The sequence below is a fragment of the Salarias fasciatus genome, chromosome 23 (assembly GCF_902148845.1).
Source record: "Salarias fasciatus chromosome 23, fSalaFa1.1, whole genome shotgun sequence".
Taxonomy (NCBI): Eukaryota; Metazoa; Chordata; class Actinopteri; order Blenniiformes; family Blenniidae; genus Salarias; species Salarias fasciatus.
In genome coordinates, this window is record NC_043766.1 from 34,530,472 (window position 1) to 34,557,896 (window position 27,425).

Here is a 27,425-nt window from a genome sequence, read left to right on the forward strand (position 1 = left end):
TGAGCTGAGAGAGCTGAAGCTGTGTGAACTGTGTGTGTGTTGGTCTGCTGTGGTTTGTGCTGAGAAGCAGAAGTGAGTGCACGTTCAGGTCACGGCGACTGTTGTTGAGAAGCAGACCACAGACACAGGAAGTCCCGCCCTGGTTCCCCTCTCAGCCCTCCTTCCTCCAGCGCTCTGCAGGAAACGTGATATCTCTGAAGGGGGAGAAAACATTTCCTCATGAAGGAAAGAAGGAGAGAAGCTTCCAGAACAGAGCAGAAGACTTTTCATCCTCTCATTTCAAACTGCTGACTGCTCCTTTCTTCTTTTTCACCTTTTCACTTCATATTGAGACCAGAATTCAACTCATTTTGACCTGAAAACACTTCAGTCCTTCAAAGGTATGGACACACACACACACACACACACACACACACACACACACACACACACACACACACACACACACACACACACACACACACACACACACGCACTGCTTGTATTGAGGCTGTTGTGTTTTCTGTGTGTGTTCAGTGCAGTTGTGTGTTTATGACATGTTTGATGGTTCCAGCTTGAGTTCCTGCAGAGGCTGACATTAGAACAGTTTCTCATTGAGCTCAGCAGGTTTGACTCTGTTTGAACAGGAAACAGGAACTCTGGAACAGTTTACCTGCTGTTCTTTCAGTCCGACTGAAAACAGTCATGTTAAAGGCAGTTGTTACATGACGGCATACAAAGCGATCCAGGATGAATCCTGGTTCTCCAGGGTCCTGGTGAAGTGGATTATACAGCGTCCTGTGACATGAGGACAAAGTCTGTCAGGGAACTTTCAGGTCTTCCTCTCTGCAGCAGCAGTCCTCAGCGCCCAGCAGAGAGTTTTTATCTGCTGATATCTGCTCAAATAATGTCCCAAAATCTATATGATACCCTGCTCATAGAGCGAGTGTTCCCCTGGCCGGAGTCCCACCCAGCAGCACGTCTTGGTGTAAAGCACCGGGGGCTCTGCTCCGCCTGACGATGTTTCGAATGAACTGGTGTCCGTGTTAACTTGTGACCAACAGATGTTGAAATACTGACTGAAAGTTGTGATCGTTCTAGCGAGTTTTATACAGTTACAGTGAGTTTATAAGTTTAGAGTCTTTTGTGAATCTTATTTTAACATCTGCTGCTACCAGCATGTGTTTACAGAAATCCGTCATTCATTAACAAGGGGACCAGTTAATCCATAACACCGACCGTTCGCTCTGCTAATAGTCTGCCTCGAATCTCTTTGAACAACTGGCTGTGGAGGGATTTGCAGTCATCTCTCCTCTCCAGTGTTTGTTCTCTCGGGGTTTTCATTAAAAAAGTGTTTCTCAAACACTGTTGACTACTTCTGCTTGTTTTTTTCTGTACTGCTTCCTGTTTACTGCTCACGTCATCACGTCACTACGTACCTGGGAACGCAAGCGAGGAGCAGCCAATGCCCTGGTTAATCTGCTCAGCTGTCAGCCGCTGTTTATATGACACACAGGCTGATTATCGATTGGAATAGACGACCTCGTACAGTCAGATCACAAATACAATCCACTCCGAGTGAAGCAGATCCACTCAGTGTTTATTTGACACATTTACAATCCGCTCCACCTGCAGTCCGTTATATACACAGGATGTTTAGAGCCATGGAAACCTGGACCGTCTGATGGTTCAACACTGAGTGAGAGGAACACACACACACACACACACACACACACACACACACACACACACACACACACACACACACACACACATATTCATAGAAAAACCATCAATTCAACGTGAGACAGTGGACAGGAAAGACTGGATCTGATGGGAAGAAACCTGTAGAACCAGACTCAGAGGAGACTTTCTGTAGTTTAGTTTAGTTTAGTTTAGTTTAGTTTAGTTTAGTTTATTAAGCTACCCATCAGCCGCTGAAATCTCAGTAGCTATTCTTCCTGGGGTCTTTTCAAATTCATTACATACATTTTATTATAATATAGGCACACACACACACACACACACACACACACACACACACACACACACACACACACACACACACACACACACACACACACACACACACGCACACAAACACTGAATATGAACGCCCAATGTTAATCCTGATCCCATTATTTTCCAACTATATATATATATATATATATATATATATATAACATAAAACATCAAATACAAAATATAATACAGCTCATTTTAAATATGTAATATAAATACATACATGTAGCGCTAAGTAAAATACATAACAGTAACAAAATTCATCAGATAATTTTGTAAATAGGAAAAGTTTCAAGTTTTTCTGAAATAATTTGCTTGTTTCAGACAATAAGAAAACAGGTAATGCATTCCATGCAACCATGGCCCGATAAACAACAGTGCGCTGCATTTGACTGCTTCTACACACAGGGAGCAAGACTCTCACGTTACTAATTTGATGAGTTGCATAATTATGAACATTAGAAAAGAATGATAATTTACGATAAATAATTTCTGGTGTTTTGGTTATAATAAGATTACTAATTAGTGTCAACAAATGATATTTCAGCCGACTCTTTACCATCAACCAGGCAAGCTCACTGTGTATGAATGTTACACTGGTTCTGTAGGGGCAACCCAACACAATGCGTGCTGCTTTATTCTGGGCTACTTGTAACCTGTGCAAATTATTTTCACTAGTATTTGACCACATAACAGATGCATAATCCATTTGAGAAAGTACTAATGACTGAACTAGTTGTTTGGCCAAATATTGTGGAATACATTTTCTACAGTGTCTAATCATGCCCATACTTCTACCCATTTTTTGCAACATGTAATTTATGTGACTGGTCCATGTTAATTTGGAATCTGCAATTACACACAATAATTGAATTTCTTCTATCTGTTTAATTTCAGTTTCTTCTAATTTTAAGAGTAATTTTTCTTTAATTGTTTTCAACATATATTGTGATCCAATTAACATACATTTAGTTTTCTCTGCATTGATTACTAACTTATTATTTCGAATCCAGCATGCTACTGTTGCCAACTCCTCGTTTAAGATGTTGCTGAGTTGTTGTCCAGTAGGTGCAGATGCATATAATGTTGTGTCATCAGCATATATGGCCATGGTTGCATGTTTTTGTACAAGTGGAAAATCATTTGTAAAAATAGAAAATAAAAGGGGTCCCAAACAACTGCCCTGGGGCACTCCACAACTTTTTCCCTCAGTCACAAAATAACTACCATTAAAGAAAACGCTGTACATACGATTATTTAAATAGCTTTCCATCCATTTTAAAGCTGATGATTCAAATCATAACAGCACAATTTTTTCAACAATATATTATGGTCTAACACATCAAAGGCTGTGCTTAGATCTAAGAATACGCTTCCTATGAGATTTTTGTTATCCATTTCATTTAACCAATAATCAGTAATTTGAGTGAATGCAGTTGAAGTGGAATGACCCTTTTTATATGCATGCTGATAGACTGTATTTAACCCGTTCATTGAAAAGTATGTTTGTATTTGATCATATGCCACCTTTTCCATGATTTTGCTTCACACAGGCAATAAGCTAATCGGTCTGCTGTTTTTACCTGGTAACAGTTCTTTACTATTTTTAATCAGAGGAATTGATTTAGCAGTTTTCCATTGTGTGGAAAAAAAAAAAACATTTAGTCAGACTTACATTAATGACGTGAGAAACTGGCAAGTCAATAACCTCAGCCACCATTTTCAGAAGTTTGCTTTCAAGATTATCAATGCCAGCCGGTTTATCCTCACCTGTTTTGAGTAATTCTTTAATATAATTTTGTGTTACTTTATTAAACTTGAATTTACATTCCATCTCTTTCATAATATACTTACTTATTAGTTTGTAGGAAATGTTATGCCTTTGTCCTGTCTCCATGCAATTTCTTAATTCCTCAATTTTCTTTTAAAAAAACTGGCTCAAATGATTTGCAATTTCCTTTGGTTTTGTTCGGTAAACCCCCGTTTGATTCTAAATATGTAGTTGTTAATTTTGTCCTTCCTAATATTTCATTTAATGTTCCCCAAACTTTTGCAGGGTCACATTTTGCGTGTTCAGTCTTCTTCTGATAATATAAATGTTTTTTCTTTTTATTTAATTTGGTCACATAATTTATTAGTTTACGGTAATTGTTCCACTGTTCAACATTATCAGTCTTAAGTGCTTCCTTTTTGGTGTTGTCTCTCTGTGTCATATACTCCTGAAGCTCTGGACCTAACCACGGGGCGGAGATATTCCTCACAGCTTGCTTCCTTATAGGAGCATGTTTGTCCATGACTTGTGACAAAATTTTTTTAAAAACCTCCACTGCTCTACTTGGGTCCTGTTCTTGTGTCACCACTGACCAGTTAATGCTACATACATCTGAAACAAAGCTATTCTCATTAAAATGTTTGAACCAGACTCAGAGGAGACTTTCTGTAGAACCAGACTCAGAGAAGACTTTCTCCTCTTCTCCTTCAGATTGAGGGTACAGATGTAGAAGGAGGGGACAGAGACAGATTTTCCCAATTTCATTGACTGTAACATGATGGAGGCCTGAAACAGGAAGTTCAATAGGAACGGAGAGAGAGAGAGAGAGAGCGACAGAGAGAGAGAGAGAGAGAGAGATTGGCGTAGACGACCTTGTACAATCTGATGTGAAATACAATGAACTCCGAGTGAAGCGGATCCACTTAGTGTTTATTTGACACATTTACAATCCGCTCCACCAGTCCGTTATATACGCAGGATGTTTAGAGCCATGGAAACCTGGCCCGTCTTTTTTTTTTCCCCTTGTCCTGTTCGGCAGCTGGGGCATGCTATATTGTATGATTGGAGCCTTTTACTGTCTGAACAGCAGCAGGAGACTGAATCTCCTAATGCTGCTGCCTTTATTAGAAACTGGCATCTGGCATGGCTGCCGGACAGGACCGGGAAGGAAACGCACAGAGAGTGTCACATATCACATGTGACAGAGAACAATCCACAACCATAGCAATTGTAACTGACAAAAAATCGATAGCTAACACCAGGACTGACAGAACCCCAACAGATTATCATTATTATTATTATTATTATTATTATTATTATTATTTATTTATTTATTATTAGCACTCCTGCACAGCCTCCAGCTTTTATTTCATTGACAATTTTAATCTTTTCTGGAACCGCCCAGCATTTTATCACCAGGACTTACTTCACCCGAGCACGCTGGGCAGCTCCATTTTAGCAGGTAACATTCAGCACACAGTTCACTCATCCCCCGCTGACTGACTACCTGGCAGCCCCCCCCATCCACCACACGCCACACACACCCCTCACACACCTTCACTGCCCCCGGACACACCACACACTGTACATAATATCCCAGTCCTCACCTCCTCCAGACACCACATCCCCCGGACTGTTTTTAAACGAAAAATGACTCTTTTAACAGTCAAACTTCACCGAGAGCGCACATTCAGCCCCCCCACTACTATTAATATGGCCCTGCTGAATGTGCGCTCTCTTTTAAGCAAATCCTTTATTATTAATGATCTCATTTTAGACAAAAACTTAGACAGTCTGCTTTTAACTGAGACATGGCGGCACTGATGCACCTGTTACCCTCACTGAGGCTTCCCCACCGAGTTTTAACTTTTTATTTTCAACCAGACAGGGTAAGAGGGGTGGAGGGACTGCTTCTATTTTAAAAAACTCATTTAATGCGTGTGCAGTGGCTTTTAATAATTTTACATCCTTTGAGCACCACGCCTTTGTTTTTAGCAGTCCCCCGATCCTGTGTTTAACAGTGTACAGACCCCCTCAATACTCTAGTCTTTTTATCAGTGAATTTTCAGAACTTTTAACAATAATTCATTCAAAACATAGTAGAATTTTAATAACTGGTGATTTTAACTTACATGTAGATGACAACTCGAACTCTATGTCCAGAGACTTTTTAAACCTTTTAAACTGTTTAGATTTTAAACAGCATGTCACACAGCCAACTCACAACAGAGGACACACTCTGGACCTGGTTATAACCCACGGTCTGTCCATCAGTGTGTCCTCTGTTGTTGACCTGGCTGTGTCTGACCACTACTGTGTGTTTTTTAACATCACCAGTTTTAACCAGCAGGAAGCCCCGGTGAGAACAGTGAGGAGACGCTACCTTACTTCTGAAGTGGCTGCAGATTTTATAGAGATATTACAGAGCACTGCTGCTGTGATTTTACCTGCACCCTGTGATTTTATCATTGACGATTTTAACAGTAAACTGTAGTCCAGCCTGGACTCAGTAGCTCCACTTTTAACCAAAACAATCAAGGGCCATTCCAAACCCCCGTGGAGGAAAAACAATACAATCTTCAAACTGAAAAGAAACTGCAGGAGAGCTGAAAGAAGGTGGAGGAAATCCAAGTTGACTGTACATCACCAAATTCTACGTCAACAACTCAAAATCTACAATAATGCAGTTAAACAGGCTGAACTTCCCACTTCTCTCAACTTATTTCAGACAATAAAGACAACCCCCGGTTCCTCTTCTACACCTTCAACATTTTAACTGGCACTAATTTTAATAAAGCTTTTAAGGAGCCGACAGACGCTCTCTGTGAAGACTTTGCAGACCACTTCAGAACTAAAATCATGGACATCAGGTCCAGTCTTTTACCCCAACAGGTTCTATCAGTGAACACAGCTGAACCGTTGTCCATGCCTGAGGAAACACTGGACAGTTTTGACCTGGTTGACGCGAGGACTCTTGGTCGAGTTTTCTCCCAAGTAAAATCAACAACCTGCCTTTTAGATCCCATCCCCACACCACTTTTAAAATCATTTTATGAATTCCTCGAGGAACAGATTTTAAATATCGTGAACAGCTCTCTTCAGACGGGTGTCTTCCCCACTGCCTTTAAAACAGCGGTGGTGAAGCCCCTTCTGAAGAAGAGCAATTTAGACCCCAATGTTCTTAACAACTACAGACCATTTTAAGTACAGTTTTAGAAAGACTGGTTTTCAACCAAGTCAATGACTTTTTAATGATTAATAACATTTTAGAAAGACATCAGTCTGGTTTTAGAGTGAACCACAGCACCGAGACGCCCTTTAAAGATTTTAAATGATATCAGGTGGAATTTAGATAATAAAAAGCTCACTGTGTTGGTTCTGCTGGACCTGAGTGCTGCATTTGATACAGTAGACCACCACATTTTAATAAACAGACTGAGTCACCTGGTGGGCCTCTCTGGTACTGTTCTTAACTGGTTCAGTTCTTATCTCACAGATCGATGTTTTTATGTAAGTTTGGATACTTGTTCCTCAGGAACCCATGAAATTAGGTGTGGGGTTCCCCAATGTTTTAGGTTTTTAAGGTTGTTTAAGATTTTAGGTCCCATACTTTTTAACCTCTATATGCTTCCACTTGGGGACGTCATCAGGAGACACGGCATCAGTTTCCATAGTTACGCTGACGATACTCAGCTGTTCATGGCCGTGTCTCCTGATGACTCAGGGCCAATAGAAACCCTTTTTAACTGTATTTCAGACATCAAGTTATCATAGTTATCGGTCCTGAAGGTCAGAGAGAGAACATTTTACCAAAATTATTAGTTTTAAATGTCGTATAATGCATTTACATTCCAACCACTATGCTGTGATCACTCATTAATCCAACATATTAATCACATTCTAAATCATTATGCTGAGATTCACTTGTTTATATACAGTTTTAATCACATTCTAATGAATATGTACTGATTCAACTGTTCACTATATTTTTACCTCATATATACGTATTCTGTAATTGTTTCATGATTTTGAGGCCTTCAGTATAACAGGCTGTAACTGAAAGCTGATTCTGTGTGCATTCTGACGGTCCCAGGCCGGTTTCAAGGTTAGGAGCAGGGAGAAGATCTACTCCCTGTTCTCTCCCCACATGAGAAAAAAGCTTCTGTGTCTCATGAAACAATTGCTGTCTGTATTGGTCTCAGGGAAAAACAACCTGTGACGGTCAGAGTTATCAAAATGTAACCATCAATCCGCTTGAATCATGCAAACTGAAGGTTTAACTTCCCGAGCAAAGGAGAGCTTGATGCCATTTTCTGACGGAAACTCTGATGCTGTCAGATCTCACGGATGTGGTCCAGGACTCCTGTCTTTCTTTTATTGCTAGCATTTAGGTTATCTCCCTGTCTGATCAACTTTCTACTGAATTAAAGATCCTGTGCAAGAGACTTCAACGATTCGAGCATTTTTAATTACTTTGTTCTTCAGTTTTTGCTCAAGTCTCAACATAAACCAGCACAATCAGTGAAGAACCTGGGCCTGATTTTTGACTCTGAGCTAAATTTTATTCCACACAATAAAAACATAACTAAGATTGGATTTTATCATCTTAAGAATATAGCCAGAGTCCGCCTGTTTCTCTCTCAGGCCAGTACAGAGGTGCTAATGCAGCTTTTATCTCCTGTAGGTTAGATTATTGTAATGTCTTGCTCTCTGGTCTTCCCAAAAAGAATATTTCAAACCTGCAATTATTACAGAACTCAGCTGCACGCGTGCTGACGGGGACCAGGGGGCGGAGCCACATTACACCGGTTTTACAGTCGCTGTATTGGCTCCCTGTCCGCTTCAGGATCGATTTTAAAGTTCTCTGAATTAGTTTTTAAATGTCTTAACGGCCTTGCGCCTTCTTATTTAACTGACCTGTTTTTACCCTATCGACCCTCGCGGCCCTGAGGTCCTCTGGCAGTGCCTTATTGTGTGTTCCTAAAGCTAGAACCAAAACCCATGGTGAAGCAGCTTTTAGCCACTACGGCCCCCGCCTGGGGAACAGCCTGCCGGAGAACCTCAGGACCGCAGAGACTGTTGATAGTTTTAAAGGGAGGTTAAAAACACACCTTTTTAATCTGGCTTTTAATTGACCTTTTATACTTCTTATATCCATCGTTTTTATTTTTTTGGCATTTTTATTTTATTTGTTTATGTTTTCTACTTATCCTAATTATTTATTCTATTTTTATTATGTACTTCTAACTTATTTTACTTTTTTACTTTATGATCTTATCTTACTTATTTTCTATTAACTTTGTATCATGTCTTTTTATGTTTTTAGCTGTTTTAACTCCAGTGTTTCCTGAGGGGGGTCCTTCACACTGAGGGGGTCCTTCACACCGGGAGTTGGTTCTGATCCTCTGCTGGGGTCACTGCGCCCGAGTCCTCTGGTCCTGGCTGGCCTGGGGGGCTCCACACCTCGGTGTGCGGGTTCTCCTTGGTCTGGCAGGTTCGGGGGTCGAGCGCCGGGGCCCCAATGTTAATGACCTTCGCCTTCTCCTGGTGTGGACGGCCCCACTGGTAGTGTTTTCCCATGATGCCTAGTGCCATGCCATGTCTCCTCTGCTTTGCTGTGTGCAAAAACTGTGTGTGTGTGTGTGTGTGTGTGTGTGTGTGTGTGTGTGTGTGTGTGTGTGTGTGTGTGTGTGTGTGTGTGTGTGTGTGTTTGTGCGGTGTATACTTATTGATGGTGCGGTTTTTATTCTTTTGTTTTTATTACTGCTTTTTATTGTTCAGCACTTTGCGTTGTTTTTATTCATATGAAAAGTGCTATACAAATAAAGTTTGACTAGATTTTTTTTTTTTTTTGTAAAGTTAAACACTACACAATCAGTTACTACTACTACAAGGGTAAGACAAAGGACATGTTTTTTTTTGTTTTTTTCCCCCTACCCTTCAACAGATCACCATTAGTCTGAACCACCACAGGAAAACTATTTAACTAATTCCACAAGTAGAATGTGAAGAGTGATTATGAAGAGTGATTAAAGATCAGCGTGATCATGCAAATGTCATAGTGATAGTGATAGTGTTCATGCATATATGACCTCTGACCCCTGCGAAGGCCAGAAGCAGGCCAGAGAGGCCCTCAGGGCCCAGATAACCGGCGGCCATTCCAAAGCCCAGATCCGATCCCCTCCCCCAGGCAGACCCCCACGCTCTAGTACAGAAGAGGGCGGAGGAATGCCTCGGCCTGGAGCCCCGGCGGCCCCGCGGCCCGAGCCCCAGGGAGCCCCAGCCGGTGGGAGCCCAGAGCCCAAGAGCCGACCCCCCACCCAGAGAGAGGGCCATGACCACACCTAGAAGAGCCAGCCCACACGGGCGGCCACCTGCCCAAGGCCAGTACCCCCCCCCCCCCCCCTCCCAGCGCTCCAGCCACACACCCTGAAATCCAGGGCATCACACCCCCCTCCCAAAGCCAACCCTCCTCCACCCCCTCAACCCAGTCCCCAGCCCACCCCCTCAGGCCCCACCCAGTGCACCCCCCTCCTCACTCCCAATCCTCCCCCCACCTCCCTCTCCCGCCCAGACCCCAGGCCTGCGGGGAAACAACACCCCCCCCCCCCCACACACACACACAAGAAGAAACCCGGAGATGAGAACACAGAAGACCCCATTGCCCTCCCCTCCCTCGCTCATGAGTGTTGATGTATATGTTGTTTATGATTAAAATTGAAGGGCAGTAACCACACCGTGCTGCGAGTGAGGCCAGACAAGCAGTGCCATCGACCTGGACAGCCCCTGCCAGCATCTGACCCCCTGCTGTGATGGTCTGTACTGTCTCTGGGGCTTCTTTGCACAGTTTGCACCTGGGATCTTGTTTGGTGTAGTAGATCCCGGCCTATCTATTGATCTTATGTTAAGGGCCTGTTCATGTGCAGTCATGATTAGTGCCTCTGTGCTGTCCTTCAGTCCAGCCTTTTCCAGCCACTGGAATATATTTATATATATGTGTATATATATATATATATATATATATATATATATATATATATATATATATATATATATATATATATATATATATATATATATTCACACACACGGATATACATATTCACACATATACACCCAAGCACATACCCACACACACACATACTTCCATACAAACCTCAATCATACCACCTGCCACCCCCTCCCACCACCACCACCACCCCACGCAGGCCGACCCCCCCACCCTCAAGGGAGGAGACAGCCCCCAGGCACCAGGGCCCAGGGCCCTCGGCCACACCCACCCCAGAACACCCAGGCCCCCCGGACGTGAGCCGGCACCCAGCAGCCCAGGCCCCCCGGAGCCCCCGCCCCGCCACCGCCAGACAGCCCCAACAACCGGCGGCCCTCCCACCCCCCATCCAAACCAACCACAAACACACCCCCTCAGCGAAGCAGGCCAAATCCCAACCGCAAGACAGCACCAACCACCCGCAGCCATCAGGCCCCCCCCACAAACAACCGACTCCCAAAGAGGCGAGGTCCCCATCTTCCCCTTACATTAAGTGATGGAGCTGATCACAGGGGACCAGAGGGAACCAGATTCAGCTGATTGGTCCTTTGAACAGACAGACATTGTCTCCAAGCTAATATGATCTAATAAAAGACTCTTAAACTGCCTATTGTTTAGATTATTTCTGGATTTCCAATTTACAAGGATGGGTTTCTTTGCGATGCACAATATAGTGAGAATCATGTAAACTGAATTTATTAACATCTTAATTTCACCCAGATCACCTAAAAGGCACAGTGTGGGAGTTGCAGGGATATTGCATGTGAACCATGTTGACAGGTCTTCACACACCTGAAGCCAGAACCTCTGCACTGGTGTGCAGGACCACAAGGCATGGAGGTAGCTGTCAGTCATGTTATCATTGCAATGTGAACAGATATCAGATTGTGATCGACCCATCTGTAACATCCTTCGTCCTGTATAATGAATTCTGTGCAGAATTTTAAATTGGATTAGTTGTATATTTGAGTTCTTTGTCATTTCAAAGGTATTTAAACATATCAGTGACCATGCATTTTGATCAAAATTATTGGATAAGTCAGCTTCCCATTTTAAAGTCGGAAGAAAGATTTTGTCTTCTATCTTTGATAATATTCTATATATCTTTGATAGCAACTTTGGATAACTAATGTTTAAGAATTCTTCGACCCTGGGAGGTAGCTGCCGGTGCAGTTGGTTGAAGGTATATTTTTTACCTATGATAGATTTAAGTTGATGATATTCTAGAAATGCTGTGCTGCTGATTCCATATTGTGAGGTGAGAGTATTAAATGATAGAAAGTTGCCATTTTCAATGATATGTTCAAGCTGTCTAATTCCTTTATTTCTCCACTGAGTGAAGTTTGTCATCTTTTTGTTTTGAAGGATGTCCGGGTTGTTCCAGATGGGTGTGAGTTTACACGGGATCAGAGAAGATTTGGTTAGCTTTAGAAAGTCCCACCAAGCCATTAAAGAACTGATGTTAATACTTTTAAAACACAGATGGGATTTGATGGTGGGACTGATGAATGGTAAATCAGAGATGACTAGATCCTCACATAATGCTTGCTCTACATCCAGCCATGGTTCATCTAAATTATTACCTCCGCCAGGAGGTTATGTAATCATGTCGGTTTGTTGGTTTGTTTGTTGGCTGGTTGGTTGATTGGTTGGTTTGTTAGCAAGATCCTCGAAAAAATAATGGACGAATTGCAATGAAACTTTGTGGAAAGGTGGATCTTGGGCTAACTTAGAATCCATTAAATTTTGTCGAAGATCCGGATCACTGTCTGGATCTAGGAATTTTTTTAAGGATTCTTTATTATTGAGAGATAGGGAGTCTTTCACATAGTTGGGCAGGCCCGCCGACCGGGGGGGACAAACGCCTGGTTCACACAGGACGCGCCGCTTTAGACGCGGAAGTGGAAGCGCTGCGCACCGACTTTCAGATCGGTGTCCCTGTTAACCTATCTGACGGTTCATACAGGAGGCGCGGGGGACTGCCGCATGCGTAGCAGCTCGCGCCCTGGACCGCGGCCGCTCCGCTCCTCTCTATTTTCTCCACGAGCTGCGCGCGCCATGCACCGCCAGTCCTAAAGCTGGACAGAGCAGATTGCACCACACAGGCAGTCGGGAACGGAAAATACAAGAGAATCTGGTCCATTTTCAAATTAAAATCAAGTAAAATAACATAAATTATGTTGCTTTTTGGTTTTCCTTTTCAGATAAACACACACACACACACACACACACACACACACACACACACACACACACACACACACACACACACACACACACACACACACACACAGGGAGAGAGGGCGACAGGGCGACAGACAGAGGCACCGCACGCCACAGCGCTCCGCTCTGATCACACCCCCGATCACAATGTTGGTGTTCTTATGGTTGTTGGTGACTGATTTGAGCTGTGGCGGAGGTATGTGCTCTCTGAGTGCCAAATTCTAGTTAGGTTTAAGCCATTTGGAGACATATTGCAGCTTGCTGGTGTAACCCTTTAGTGGTAGTGCTATTGATAAGCAGTCTGAATATCTATATACATAGGGCTATCGAAATCTAGGTTCAATGAGAAGGCTGGTTGCGTAGGCTATCATAAAGTAATATGATGCATAGACTCCACTCCAAATGAAGCACAGGACAACAAAATGAAATTTAAATTGAAATATGTATTTCTTCTTCATTTCTTTTGTTTCTTTTATCAGTTAAATCACATGAAATCACATGAAAAGAAGGAAACAAAGGTGTTACAAATCCCCAAAAAACACTGAGATCTCAGGAACCAAAATAAATAAATATACCATTGAGTGCAGTCATAAAAGTTTTTCTAGACCAGTCATCACTTAATGCTTAAGCGTCCATTGCAAAAACCTGATGGGATCGTTGCAGTGCTGATGAGAGGAGACTCGGACGATGGAACCAGGCACCAGATGAAGAGCAGAATCCGGCCTCGGGAACAGCCGACCAGGGTCCAGCACAAGAGAGGCCGGGTGCCGGGGAACAGGGTTCAGAATAGCCCTCAAAAAAAAAAAAAAAAAAAAAAAAAAAAAAAAACGTCTGCACAGATGTGCAGAAATTTAACCTCTATTTATAATTAACCATCTCATTTTTACCCTAATAGTCAATTTATCTGCAATCTGACATCAATGAAATCTTAATTCAAATGAATAATTCGTGTTGTAACAAAAGGGTATTGAACTGTGTAAAGCAACTACAAAAAATGAATATCCATGGTCAACATATACACATTTGCATATGAATTCACAATTTACACAACGAAATCAGGCAAAATAAACAAATTTTACCTTTTGGGCAGCATCCACTGGTGGTAGACAGCCAGACTGTTTTTTTCATTCACCTCTTATTCACTGAAATGGTGAAACATGCATATTTAGCCACGTGTTATGAGGCTAGTTTAACAAATACAGAGCATGTTCACAAAAATAACTCACCGAGAGAGATCTTCTCAACAACTGGGTTCTCCCACGTTTCAAACTGTGATACCTCAAGTATTTCTTTCCTCTCTGAGTCAAAATCAGTTATAAACGTTTCGGTTTGGTTCAGCTCAGTTCAAGTTCTTACAAGTTTTCTCTGCAGCCCATCCAAGATGGGGGACCCACGAAGAAGAACAAATTATGATGCACTGCCCCACAGTGGTGGACAAGAGAAGTGCGCATATCCAGTACACAAAGATCATACATCTACAGAACATCATCAAAGATTAACTTTAAACAAAAATACAATTACAACTATTGCATGGGAGAAAAAATAACAGGGTTACACCCTCCCCCTCTAAACCGCATGTGTCCCTGCATGTGCATTATACTGAACAGGGCATCTGATTTGGAAAAAGGTCTTGGAGTCTCTCAAAGAATTGGTTCAGTGCAAGTACTACAGGTTTCCCTGACTCATCATAAGTGAACTTAGGTGGAGGATGCCTTTCTCTGCGTGAATGTCGGGGCTCACCATGTTCTTCACTGCGATAAACCTCTGGATGACTTGCAGGGATCTCAGAAAAACTGCTCTGAGCCTTCTCCATACTGTGAACTGGTGATGTGTCTGTGACTTCCTTGGGTTGCAATGATTCACATTCAGGAATGTCTATGATGACATGATCACCGTGAGTTGGAGACTGATGCACAACTGTGTCACATGGCTCTGTAGGTAGGACTGAGGGAATCATTTGAGGTTCTGGCAACACAAACTCAGGAGCCGTAGGGTTCAGTTGGGACTGTGAGCTGCCGACTGGGACATTTTCAAACTCAATCAATCAATCAATCAATTTATTTTTGTATAGCCCAGTATCACAACAACAGTTGCCTCAGAGGGCTTCAAGATGTTACATAGGTCAGTAAAAGTAAAAACACTGAATAAGCATAATGGTAATCTGTCAATATTTACAGTAACGAGACAGAACAAAGCAACCACCGCCTTCGACCCTCACATCCGGCAAGAAAAAACTCCAAAAACCCAGTGGGAAAAGAAGAAATCTTGGGGAGAACCACAGTATGGAGGGATCCCTCTCCCAGGGACGGACAGCTTTGGCAACAGCTAGCATGAGACAATAAGAAGTACAGCCTAGGACAATGTTGAGTACAGTCCGTTGGACGGTCCAGCACAAGAACCACAGATCCCAGCAGTAGAACCGAAGCCAGTCCATGGGCAGGACCGACAGGAGTGTCCTCCCGGTCCGGACGGAGCTTGTTCGTAGGCCCTCGTAATAGTGGAGTCAGCAACTGAAACTGGAGAAGATTCCCCTTGAAGGCACATAGGGCACCCATGTGATGAACTGTGGAGGCTCATTCACATAGTAGTCATCATACTCTTCCTCTCCATCTGAGTATTCACATTTTTCCTCCTGTGTTTTGTTTTGCCTACTTCTCAAACGCATTCGGGTTTGTCTGCTTTGCTGTGGCGTTGGCTCAGGAGTTTTCTCAACTGGCAGAAATCTACATGGTAGTAGTAAGTCCCTGTGAAGTGTACGCTGTGGACCATTCCCCCTTTCTGGTTTAACGACATAGACAGGACCATCATTTATCTGCTTCACGACCACATAGATTGACCTTTCCCATCTATCGGCTAACTTGTGTTTGCCTCGGATGTTGACATTCCTCACTAAGAAACGATCTCCTTCCACCAAATCCGCAGACTTCACTTTGGTATCAAATCTGTGCTTGTTTCTTTCTCCAGATTTCCTCTAGTTTTCTGCAGCCAATTCATAGCTTTCCTTGAGTCACTGACACAGATTTTGGACATATTCAGAGTAAGTCTTCAAACTGATATGTGAAGGTTTATTTTTCCAGAGAAATTTGGATATATATGAGTCCAGTGATTTGAACCAACCAGAGGATGGTTTGGTGGGTATCATTAAGAATAGATAGTTAACCTTAGGTAAGATCATCATTTTAATTGTGGCAACCGTTCCCATAAGAGATATAGGTGAGTGTCTCCCACATAGGAGGTCATCTTCTATTGATTTCAGTAACGAAGCATAATTAAGTTTTGGTAATTCTGATAACCTGGGCGAAATATATCTAAATATGTCTATATCTATATTTATATCTAAATATCTAATGTTTCCACACTGTACTGTAGCATTGGGGATATTTGCACCTTACAGTTTATAGGCATGGCTGTAGTTTTAGACCAGTTAATAGAATAATCAGACATGAGTGAGAATTTGTCAATAAGTGTGGTTGTCTGGGAGATAGAAATTTGAGAGTTCCGCAGGAAAAGTAACATGTCATCCGCATAAAGACTTAATTTATGTTCTGTATTGTTGTTGGCCAGAATCCCTGTGATGTCTATATTTTCTCTTATAGCAGCTGCCAGAGGTTCAATAAAGATGGCAAACAGTGAGGGAGAGAGTGGACAGGTAGGTAGGTATGTAGGTAGGTAGATAGGTAAGGAGATAGGTAGGTAGGTAGGTAGGTAGGTAGGTAGGTAGGTAGGTAGGTAGGTAGGTGAGGAGATAGGGACGTAGATAAGTAGGTAGGTAGGTAGGTAAGGAGATAGGGACGTAGGTAAGTAGGTAGGTAGGTAGGTAGGGATGTCGGTAGGGAGGTCGGGGGGTAGGTAGGGATGTAGGTAAGTAGGTAGGTAGGTAGGGATGTAGGTAGGTAGATAGGTAAAGAGATAGGGAGGGAGGGAGGTAGGTAGGTAGGTAGGTAGGTAGGTAGATAGGTAAGGAAATAGGGACGTAGGTAAGTAGGTAGGTAGGGACACAGGAAGGTGGGAGGGAGGTAGACAAGTAGGTAGGTAGGTAGGGAGGGAGGGAGGTATGTAGGTAGGTAGGGAGGGAGGTAGGTAGGTAGGAAGGTAGGTAGGTAGATAGGTAGGTAGGTAGGTAGGTAGGTAGATAGGTAGGTAGATAGGTAGGGAGATAGGAAGGTAGGTAGGGATGTAGGTAGGGAGGTAGGGGGGTCGGTAGGGAGGTAGGTAAGCAGGTAGGTAGGTAGGTAGGGGGGTAGGTAGGGAGGTAGGTAAGTAGGTAGGTAGGTAGGTAAGTAGGTAAGTAGGTAGGTAGGCAGGGACGTAGGTAGGGAGGTAGGTAAGTAGGTAGGTAGATAGGTAGGTAGGCAGGAAGGTAGGTAGGGAGGTTGGTAGGGAGATAGGAAGGTAGATAAGTAGGGAGGTAGGTAGGTAGATAGGTAAGGAGATAGGGGCGTAGGTAAGTAGGTAGGTAGGGACGTAGGCAAGTAGGTAGGTAGGTAGGTAGATAGGTAGGTAGGCAGGAAGGTAGGTTGGGAGGTTGGTAGGGAGATAGGAAGGTAGAGAAGTAGGGAGGTAGGTAGGTAGATAGGTAAGGAGATAGGGACGCAGGTAAGTAGCAGCGGCGGCTGCTGGTCTTCCAAAGAGGGGAAGCTCATTTTCAGCATACATTGTAATATGTGTAATCTGTTTTTTGTATGTAAATTCTATTAGCTTTCATGCCTTTTGTACGCCCTGTCAAAGTTAGACAGATCCTCAAAGCCCACTTGTGACCAGACAACACCTCCCTGAGATGGTTTCATCCAGAGGCATGGCCAGCAGGACATTTTATTGGTGACAGCGCTTCCAGTCAGCAGCTCACCTGGTCAGACCAAGACAGCTGAAAGGACCTGTTACTTTTCCCCACCTTTCGGCACCAGCTCAGTCTTAGGAGTTGATCTGTTATGCAGTTTAACACCAATTTTCTCTTCGTAAGGAAGAATATCAAATGGCTTCGCCAAAATCCGGTCCACAACATTCACATTGTCTGCCGTTGTGTGCAGCTAGCGAGCAGCTGGAGCTGCTGGAGGCTGGAGCGCTGTGTGAGAGAAGGGGAGAAGCTCCACAGCTGCTAGTCGAGGACAGAAACTACAGAGTGACCGAAACGAGTCTCCAAACACAACGCTAGTCGTTTTTCACAAACACAAAGTCTCCAGGGATCAGCAAAGCCTCCAAATCAACTGAGAACAGCAGAATGAAAAACTTCAGAAGCGCTTTGGTGCATTTTTTTTTCTTCAAGATCGCTGATTTGCTCATTTCGCTGTCAATCAAGCTTCACACAGGTCATCCAATCACCATGCAGAAGCTCAGCGTCCATGCCAGCGAAATTCTCCATAGACCCCCAGAGACGCTGAGCGTCCGTGGGCGGGACCAGCCCAGTATTTTATCCAATGAGCGTCCAGTTTCACTGCAGCAGAACAACCCACTCTAGCTTCCGCATGGACGCTCAGCGTCCGGCTGTTTAAAGCGCCGTGCCGCTGCGAGGAGGAGTGAGAAAAAAGCCGAGTCAATTACTTCAGATAAGTAGCCGATTCTGAACAAAAAATGAACGTGTTGTAGCGCATATTTAGTCAATGAAATGTTCACACAACAGTAAATATTGGACCACTTATTTTTTGATATTTTAGGGGAAGTTGAGCTTCCCTTGCAGTCTTAGAGCAATCGCCACTGGTAAGTAGGTAGGTAGGGACGTAGGCAAGTAGGTAGGTAGGTAGGTAGATAGGTAGGTAGGCAGGAAGGTAGGTAGGGAGGTTGGTAGGGAGATAGGAAGGTAGATAAGTAGGGAGGTAGGTAGGTAGATAGGTAAGGAGATAAGGGCGTAGGTAAGTAGGTAGGTAGGGACGTAGGCAAGTAGGTAGGGACGTAGGTAGGTAGATAGGGAGGTAGATAAGTAGGTAGGTAGGTAGATAGGTAGGTAGGCAGGAAGGTAGGTAGGGAGGTAGGTAGGGAGATAGGAAGGTAGGTAAGTAGGGAGGTAGGTTTGTTTGTTTTATTGAGATCCCCATTAGCTACTGTTAAAACAGTTGCTATTCTTCCTGGGGTCTAAACTTCATCAGAAATAATTCTGCACCAACACTCAGCAATGCGTCAACAACAGGATGTACAGACAACATTCATACAGACAATACAATAACATAACTATCAACAAAGACAACATTAACAAAAACAAAACAATATCAAAACAGACGAAATAGCTCACCATTAAACAATCATAAATGACCAGTTCCATATGTTATTCCTGAGTGAATAAAAATAGTCTCATTTGTTTACAAAAATAAGTTGTGTACATCTGTGAAATCAAAAACTGCGGCAGACGATTCCAGGCCACCATTGCCCTATAGTGCACGGATCTTTGAATGTGACTGGATCGACAGACAGGTAACAGAAAACGTCCCTCAACTGTTTGACGGGTAGAATGCTGATGCACATCGCTGAAAAAGGTCAGCTTATTATAGAGTATTGCTGGTGTTCTTGTAATTATAACATTTCTGATAAATTTTGTAAGAGAATAATGTATTCTACTTTTTACTCTCAGCCACGCCAGCTGGTTATGCATGTCTTCAATGCTTGTCCTAAAAGAACAGTTCAGGACGAGCCGAGCTGCTTTATTTTGTGCAACCTGAAGTTTATTGATATTAGTTTCTGTAGTGGCTGACCAAATAATGGAACAATATTCTAAATGACACAAAACTATTGATTCAACCAAAATCTTTCTTATTCGGTGTGGTACACATTTTCTACAATTTCGAACTGCTGCCATACTTCTGCCCATTTTATGTAATATCTGTTTTATTTGATGGTTCCAGGTAAGCAGGCTGTCCACAGTCACACCAAGCAGCTTAGCCTCAGTGACTTGTTCAATGATTGTGCATCCTACAGACAAACGCAAAACAGGAAAATCTTTTAAATAATATGATGAACCTATGACCATGCATTTAGCTTTCTCAGCATTAATTACCAACTTATTTTCATTGATCCAATATTCTACTAATTTTAATTCATTATTCAGTAATGTATTCAATTCTGCAATATTGTCACCAGACACATAAATAGTTGAATCATCTGCATATAGAACAAGAGCGGCATGTTCCAAAATAAAAGGCAAATAGTTTGTAAAAATGGAAAATAACAATGGTCCTAGACAACTCCCTTGCGGCTCTCCACATGAAAGAGGACTTGTCTCAGAATAACTACCATTAAACAATACGGTATAATCTCTATTAATAAGGTAACTTTTAATCCATAGAATTGCAGAGTTTTTAAAACCATAACAACTTAGCTTTTCCAAAATTAAATCATGATCAAGTAAGTCAAATGCTGCACTCAGGTCTAGCAATACAGTCCCAATTAATTTCCCTTTATCAATATTATTTGACCAATCATCAGTCATCTGAGCCAAGGCAGTCATTGTGGAGTGCCCTTTCTTATAAGCATGTTGATATGGTGAATTCAAACCATTTTTACAAAAATAATAAGTGATTTGATCATAAACTATCCTTTCCATAATTTTACTCAAAATGGGCAAAATACTAACAGGCCTACTGTTTTTCCCAGAAAAGGGTTCTTTAGTGTTTTTCGGAATAGGAACGATTTTAACTGTTTTCCATTTGACAGGGCATTTACATTTTTCTAAACTTAGATTAATAATGTGACACACAGGCATTGAAATTACATCAACTACTAATTTCAATAACTGTACATCAAGTTCATCAATCCCTGGAGGTTTTACTTTCATTACTTGCAACACATTTTCCACTGTAGTTACAGTTACTTTATCAAAAGCAAATGCACACGATTTCCCATTCATAATGTTATTTTTAATTGTTCTACATGATAAATCACCTTTAGTCTTTGAAATCAGGTTTTTCCTTAAATTCTGGATTTTATTTTTAAAATAATCACTTAAATGATCAGCTATATCAGAAGGTTTAGTCAAGAATGAATCACCAAGGTAGCTAGGGATGTAGGTAGGGAGGTAGGGGGGTAGGTAGGTAGGTAGGCTGGTAGGTAGGTAGGTAAGTAGGGAGGTAGGTAGGTAGGGATGTAGGTCGGGAGGTAGGTTTGTATATCGATCGTGAGAGCACAGTTGGGGCAATGATGGTTGGTCTGTCCGCACTTCCAATAATCCTGCCCTGTCCTCTGAGGGCCCCCAGTGGGTTGGGAAGAATGCTTGGAGGAGGATGCAGCACGAGGCCGGTGTTAGGTGGGGGGCGGAGCAGTGTCTGATGAAAGCCGGGCTACCCTGCCCTCCTGCTTGTACCCAGGACTGGCCTCCCCAAGCTCTGAGCTAGGGTCTTCTCCACCTCCTTGGAATGGACCACCAGGTGTTCCTCGACAAGTGTGATGGCTGCATCCTGTTCTCTAGGCCAATGCCAGCATACCCACTCTACCATCCCGTTTGGCAGTCCATCCAGGAACTGCTCTGTAATGATCATCTCCATGATCCTCTTCTCCTTGGTTGTCCCTCTCAGCCGTAACCACCGAGGCACGGCGTCTCTGAGCTTGAATGCGACGGGGAAGAGTTACTCCGCCTTCCCGAGGCGTGTTCCCTAGAGTCTGTGGCGGTGGTCCTCCGATGTGAGTCCAAGTCTGTCCACAACTGCCCTCTTGACGTCTTGAAAGCCCTGTGCTACCGTCTGCACTTCCCCATTTAGGAGGAGCAGCCTCACTGCCCACTCAGTCGCTGGCCACCCACATGCTTCCGCCGGGGTTTCAAACTTCTCAATGAAAGTCTGGGGATAGTCTGTCACTGTCATCTTGTGGAGAGTGAGGCCGGAGAATGGAGAAACTGGCCAATTCTTTGGTGCGCCGTCTGACTGGGACAGAAGACTCTCAAGAACCCGGGTCTGCTTCTCCGTCTGTAACAACACTGACTTCAGGCAACCCTGGTTCATGGCAGGCTGACTCTCTGAGCCACTGCCACCACCCCGCCCCACAGTTGAGTCAAAACCCCACCCACCACCACAGCAGGAAAAGAGGAAATGCTGCCTGGGATGAGGTAACCACCAGAGTTAATGCTCAGTGGAGAGATCGCAAAAGATGGTTTGACGTTAAAGTCCATGGCAGAAATCCCAGAGTAGACAGAAGCTGGATGAGCTCTGGGATGGCTTCACTTCCTCTTGTTTCTGGCTCCAATAATGTGTCACAACATAAATTCATTAACCCCTTAAGCTCAGACTTCTCCCAATGCATTTATCAAATATCCAGACGCATTTTACAAATTCCACAGAGGTACTATGTACCATTAGAAAGCTGATATTCTCATGAATCCGTCGGTATAAACCACTTTCAGATGTGATTACCACAGCGGGTAATATAAACACATTTGTCCAACACAGCAAATTAAGTAAACAGCGCAACTCACCTTTGTAGGCTCATAACTGATCACAGATGATCCATAATCCAGACAATCCAGCAAAAACTGACACAGTCCAAATGTATGAATCCAGGCAAAGCTAGAAAGTATAGCCTTTTGTCCAAAACATGTCTTGAAATAAGCAAATAATCCGGAATTAGACGCGCCACCACGTGCGCACGCGGCGCGTCTCTCCACGTGCGCGTCCTATAATAATCCATTTTTTTATCAGCTAAAAACATCCAGACCTCTCTCACTCACGCTGAGGATATCCAATATGGCGACTGATCGGTTTCCATTGCTTATTCATCATATTTCAACCAATCAAGTGACTTATCCCTGCCTCCGATGGCTAACCAGCCAACCGCTGCCGAGACTGATGGACCCACGCCATCGGTCGTCATCACTCGTCATCAATGAATTCTGAGCCAATCACATCAGTAGAAACGTTTGACTGACAGGGCTGGTAGCCAATGAGCTTGCTGAATGGCTGGCTGGACCGCTAGCGGGGTTTTGTGACTTCTCAGACATCTGCTGAGGGATGTACCTGCTGCCTATCCCTGCTCCTCTCAATCTGAGTGCCTTATCCCACACTGAAGCCCATCTGAAGTGATTTTTTGAGTACTTTATGAGTTTTTGGAGTGAAAATAATGTAAAAACGGGCCAAAAACCAACATATACCATTGTACAGAGGGCATCCAGAGGGTGTACAGAGGATGTCCAAAATTGACCCCTTCCGGGGCATAGGAGTACAAATACATGTGTGAAACACTCATTTCTTGTATTACTGCTCTGACATTTTGACCTGAACTATGTAAGACCCCAGGCTTTAGCAAAATTGTGTTTTCAAGCTATTTCAGTGCTTCCACACTTATTTCCAGGTGTTTTATGAGGGAAAAAATTCAGGCGAGAATGAAATTCATCCTAATTCAGTGTGCTGCAACATAAATAAATCTGTGCCAGTAGCACCTAGAGTAATTCTGCACTGCACTGGGTGAAAATGCAGGTTATCAGCTTTCAAATGAGACCCCAACCATGCATGTACTCCAAACAGTTCAAGAACAGCATTCAGTTTACTTTGGGTACGTCTTTAGTTGAACTTTTAGGCGAAAATGGCCCCGAGCTTAAAGGGTTAAAACATGTCTTGCCAAAAAAATAAACAATCATATATCTGAGCTGGGTACCAAACCTTGGTTTCCTGCATGACGGACATCAATTTGGTCCCTGCCGCTGACCCCTGGTCTCTGACTCCTGACTCAGGAGTCAGAGACCATTCCTCCTGACTCCTGGTCCCTGAGTCGTGGTCCCTGACCCCTGGTCCCTCACTCCTTGTCCCTGACTCCGGGTCTCTGACTCCTGGTCCCTGACTCTTGGTCTCTGACTCCTGGTCCCTGACTCCTGGTCTCTGACTCCTGGTCCTTGACTCCTGGTCTCTGACTCCTGGTCTCTAACTCCTGGTCTCTGAGTCTTGGTCCCTGACCCCTGGTCCCTCACTCCTGGTCCTTGACTCCTGGTCTCTGACTCCTGGTCCCTGACTCTTTGTCCTTGACTCCTCGTCTCTGACTCCTCGTCCCTGACTCTTGGTCTCTGACTCCTGGTCTCTGAGTCTTGGTCCCTGACTCTTGGTCTGTCACACCCAGAAGATGGACGCAAACTCAGACCACATGAGGATGGAGTAGTGAAGGGTTTCCTGAAATTCAGAGGCATTGAAACCCAACGCAGAGTTCCAGAAGGCTGCATGATATGAGCACACAAGGAAACAAAGCAAGGTGACCGAGGAAACACAAAGGAAGCCAGATGAACCAGCAACCACACAAGGGCTGAGAAAGGTTTATAAAGGGGAGACACAGAGCCAGCACATGAGGGTAATGAGCACACGGGGAATGACCACTGGTCGATGGAAACATGAGGTGAGGTAGACAACAGGTGGGGCTGATGACACACATGGACACAGAACAGGATGGTACCCAGCCAGGGGGCGGGGCCCAGAGGGTCCTGACATGGTCTTTGACTCATGGTCTCTGATTCCTGCTCTGCACTCCAAGTTGTCAAGAACATATAATAAAATCTGTGGTCGTCGTACCCAAATAAAATCAGACATTGTCTTTGATAAACTTGAACCTAAAACAAGCGAACGATTGAGAAGGAGCTCATGAGGATTCTTGTTTTGTGTTTTTCAGGATCAAACATCTCACCTGCATTAAAGCATATCAGCACCTCATCGTGGTCTTTCCAGGAAGTCGATGAACACAGTGAAGGTTTAGTGAGATAAATCAGACTCTTCACAAGGACAAAGATGAGCTCAACTCCAGAAATCCTCCTGAAAATGCTGGATGATTTGACATCTGAAGACTTTAAAAGATTCAAGTTCCATTTGACTGAAATTGGCATCTTTGAAGGATGCAACGCAATCCCAGTAGGACAACGAGAGACACTGGACAAGGTGGACACAGCGACACAGATACACGACAGGTACAGTGATCATGCTCTGGATCTCATGAAACTGCTGTTGGAGAAAATGGGGAAGAAGTGGATATGGGATAAACACACCATAAACACCACAGAACCTGAAGGTAAGACTTGGAAACATGAAAACTTGATGTTATGAGTTATATTTGCACAATGTGAAACAACAGAGATAAATCATGGCAGATAAAATGGCAAAAAGGACAAACTGTCCTCTACTTTTACAATGTTTGATATTTTCATTTTTCTGTTATTGATATATCATTTGAAAAAAATATACATGACTTCAAACAAAACATCAAAAACCATTGCAGTTATTGTTGAAATTTTACAAACTTATTTTTCTGATTATTTTCTGATTATACAAACAAAACGTCAAAGCTAAGAACTTCCAGTTTCTGGTGAAGTGTACAGGAAGTATGTATGTGTTAAACTAAATTCATTCTAGAGCAATTTGAAAATGAGTCAAAACTGTTGTATTTTTTTTTGTCTCTGAAAAAAAAAAATTAGGGAACGATGGACCTCAAAAAATTCTTTTGTCAATGATATCCAAGAAGTGTCAAGAAAAACTGAAGTCCAGACTGAAGAACAAGTTCCAGTATGTGTTTGAGTTGATCCCTAAACAAGGAGAGGCTCCCGTCCTGAACGACATTTACACAGAACTGAAAATCACTAAGGGAGGGACTGCAGGGGTTAATAAGGAACATGAGGTCATTCAGAATCCAACAGCATCCAGGAAAAAAGACAGAGAAGAAGGAAGCATGAAACCAGAAAAACTCTTTGAAGCCTCACCTGGACGATCTGAAAAAGTTAGAACAGTGCTGACAAAGGGAGATGCTGGCTTTGGAAAAACAGTGCTGACACAGAAGTTCACTCTGGACTGGGCTGAAGACAAAGCCAACCAGGACATCCACTTTATATTTGCATTCACCTTCAGAGAGCTGAATCTGGAGAAGGAGAAGAAGTTCAGCTTGGTGGGACTCGTTCATCACTTCTTCACTGAAACTAAAGAAGCAGGAATCTGCAGCTTTGACGACTTCCAGGTGGTCTTCATCTTTGATGGTCTGGATGAGTGTCGACCCCCTCTGAACTTCCACCAGACTGGGACCCTGACTGATGTTACAGAGCCCACCTCAGTGGATGTTCTGCTGATAAACCTCATCAAGGGGAATCTGCTTCCCTCTGCTCGAATCTGGATTACCACACGACCTGCAGCAGCCAATCAGATTCCTGATAAATGTGTGAACAGGGTGACAGAGGTCCAAGGGTTCACTGACGAACAGAAGGAGGAGTACTTCAGAAAGAGGTTCAGAGAGGAGGAGCAGGCCAGCAGGATCATCTCCCACATCAAGAAATCACAAAGCCTCCACATCATGTGCCACATCCCACTCTTCTGTTGGATCACTGCTGAAGTTCTGGAGGAAGAGTTGGAGAACAGAGAGGGAAGAGAGCTGCCCAAAACCCTGACTCAGATGTACATCCAGCACCTGAAGGTCCAGGCCAAAATGAACAGTGTCAAGTGTGATGACGGATCTACCTCAGATGAAATCTGGAGTCCAACGAGCAGGGAAATGATAGAGTCTCTGGGAAAACTGGCTTTTGATCAGCTACAGAAAGGAAACCTGACCTTCGTTCCGTACGACCTGACAGACTGTGGCATCGACCTCAAAGCAGCCTCAGTGTACTCAGGAATGTTCACAAAGATCTTGAAAAAGGAGAAAGGCCTCCACAACAGTGTGTTCTGCTTCATCCATCTGAGCTTTCAAGAGTTTCTGGCTGCTCTTCATGTCCATCAGATCTTCATCAAGTCAGGAATCAACCTGCTGGATGGAAAACAGCAAACATCCAAGATGTCCAAAGAGATGAAGACAACACCAACTCTGCACCATCTCCATCAGAGAGCTGTGGACGAGGCCTTGAAGAGTCCAAATGGACACCTGGACTTGTTCCTCCGCTTCCTCCTGGGTCTTTCACTGGAGACCAATCAGAGTCTCCTTCGAGGTCTGCTGACACAGACAGGAAGTAGCTCACAGACCAATCAGAAAACAGTCCAGTACATCAAGAAGAAGCTGAATGAGAGTCTGTCTGCAGAGAGAAGCATCAATCTGTTCCACTGTCTGAATGAACTGAATGATGGTTCTCTGGTGGAGCAGATCCAACAGTCCCTGAGGTCAGGAAGTCTCTCAATAGACATTCTGTCTCCTGCTCAGTGGTCAGCTCTGGCCTTCATCTTAATGTCATCAGAAGAAGATCGGAAAGAGTTTGACCTGAAGAAATACTCTGCTTCAGAGGAGGCTCTTCTGAGGCTGCTGCCAGTGGTCAAAGCCTCCAACAAAGCTCTGTACGTACCTCGTGAACTAATATGGAGACCTGCGTGAGCTTCACATCAAGCACAGATATTATGAAGTTTCCAATGAATGTTTGAAGATAATATGAGTTTCTTTTTGTTCATCAGGTTTTGTCATCTTGTAAAAAAATCAGCCTGGAAAATCCAGATTGGTGAATGTGTCAACAAAGGATTTCCATGGTCTTTAAAA

At 43.4% G+C, this 27,425-nt stretch overlaps 2 protein-coding genes across 2 annotated transcripts in view; both read left to right on the top strand.

Annotated features, from left to right (window-relative positions):
* Positions 1-27,425, top strand: part of LOC115381303 (uncharacterized) — a gene marked incomplete at its 3' end in the record, with an annotated part of 134,402 nt that overhangs the window by 105,756 nt on the left and 1,221 nt on the right.
* On the top strand, positions 194-27,425 carry LOC115382202 (NLR family CARD domain-containing protein 3-like). Its single transcript, XM_030083897.1, has 3 exons — positions 194-380; positions 24,603-24,995; positions 25,399-27,425. Exons 2-3 carry the CDS (start codon positions 24,719-24,721, stop codon positions 27,264-27,266), a joined length of 2,145 nt encoding a protein of 714 aa, XP_029939757.1. The 5' UTR covers positions 194-380; positions 24,603-24,718; the 3' UTR covers positions 27,267-27,425.

What these genes read in the sequence shown, in the direction of transcription:
- LOC115382202 (XM_030083897.1), top strand. Translation starts at nt 24,719, where the DNA reads ATGAGCTCAACTCCAGAAATCCTCCTGAAAATGCTGGATGATTTGACA. An exon ending in AAACACCACAGAACCTGAAG is followed by an intron (nt 24,996 to 25,398) that starts GTAAGACTTGGA and finishes AAAAAAAATTAG; the next exon opens with GGAACGATGGACCTCAAAAA.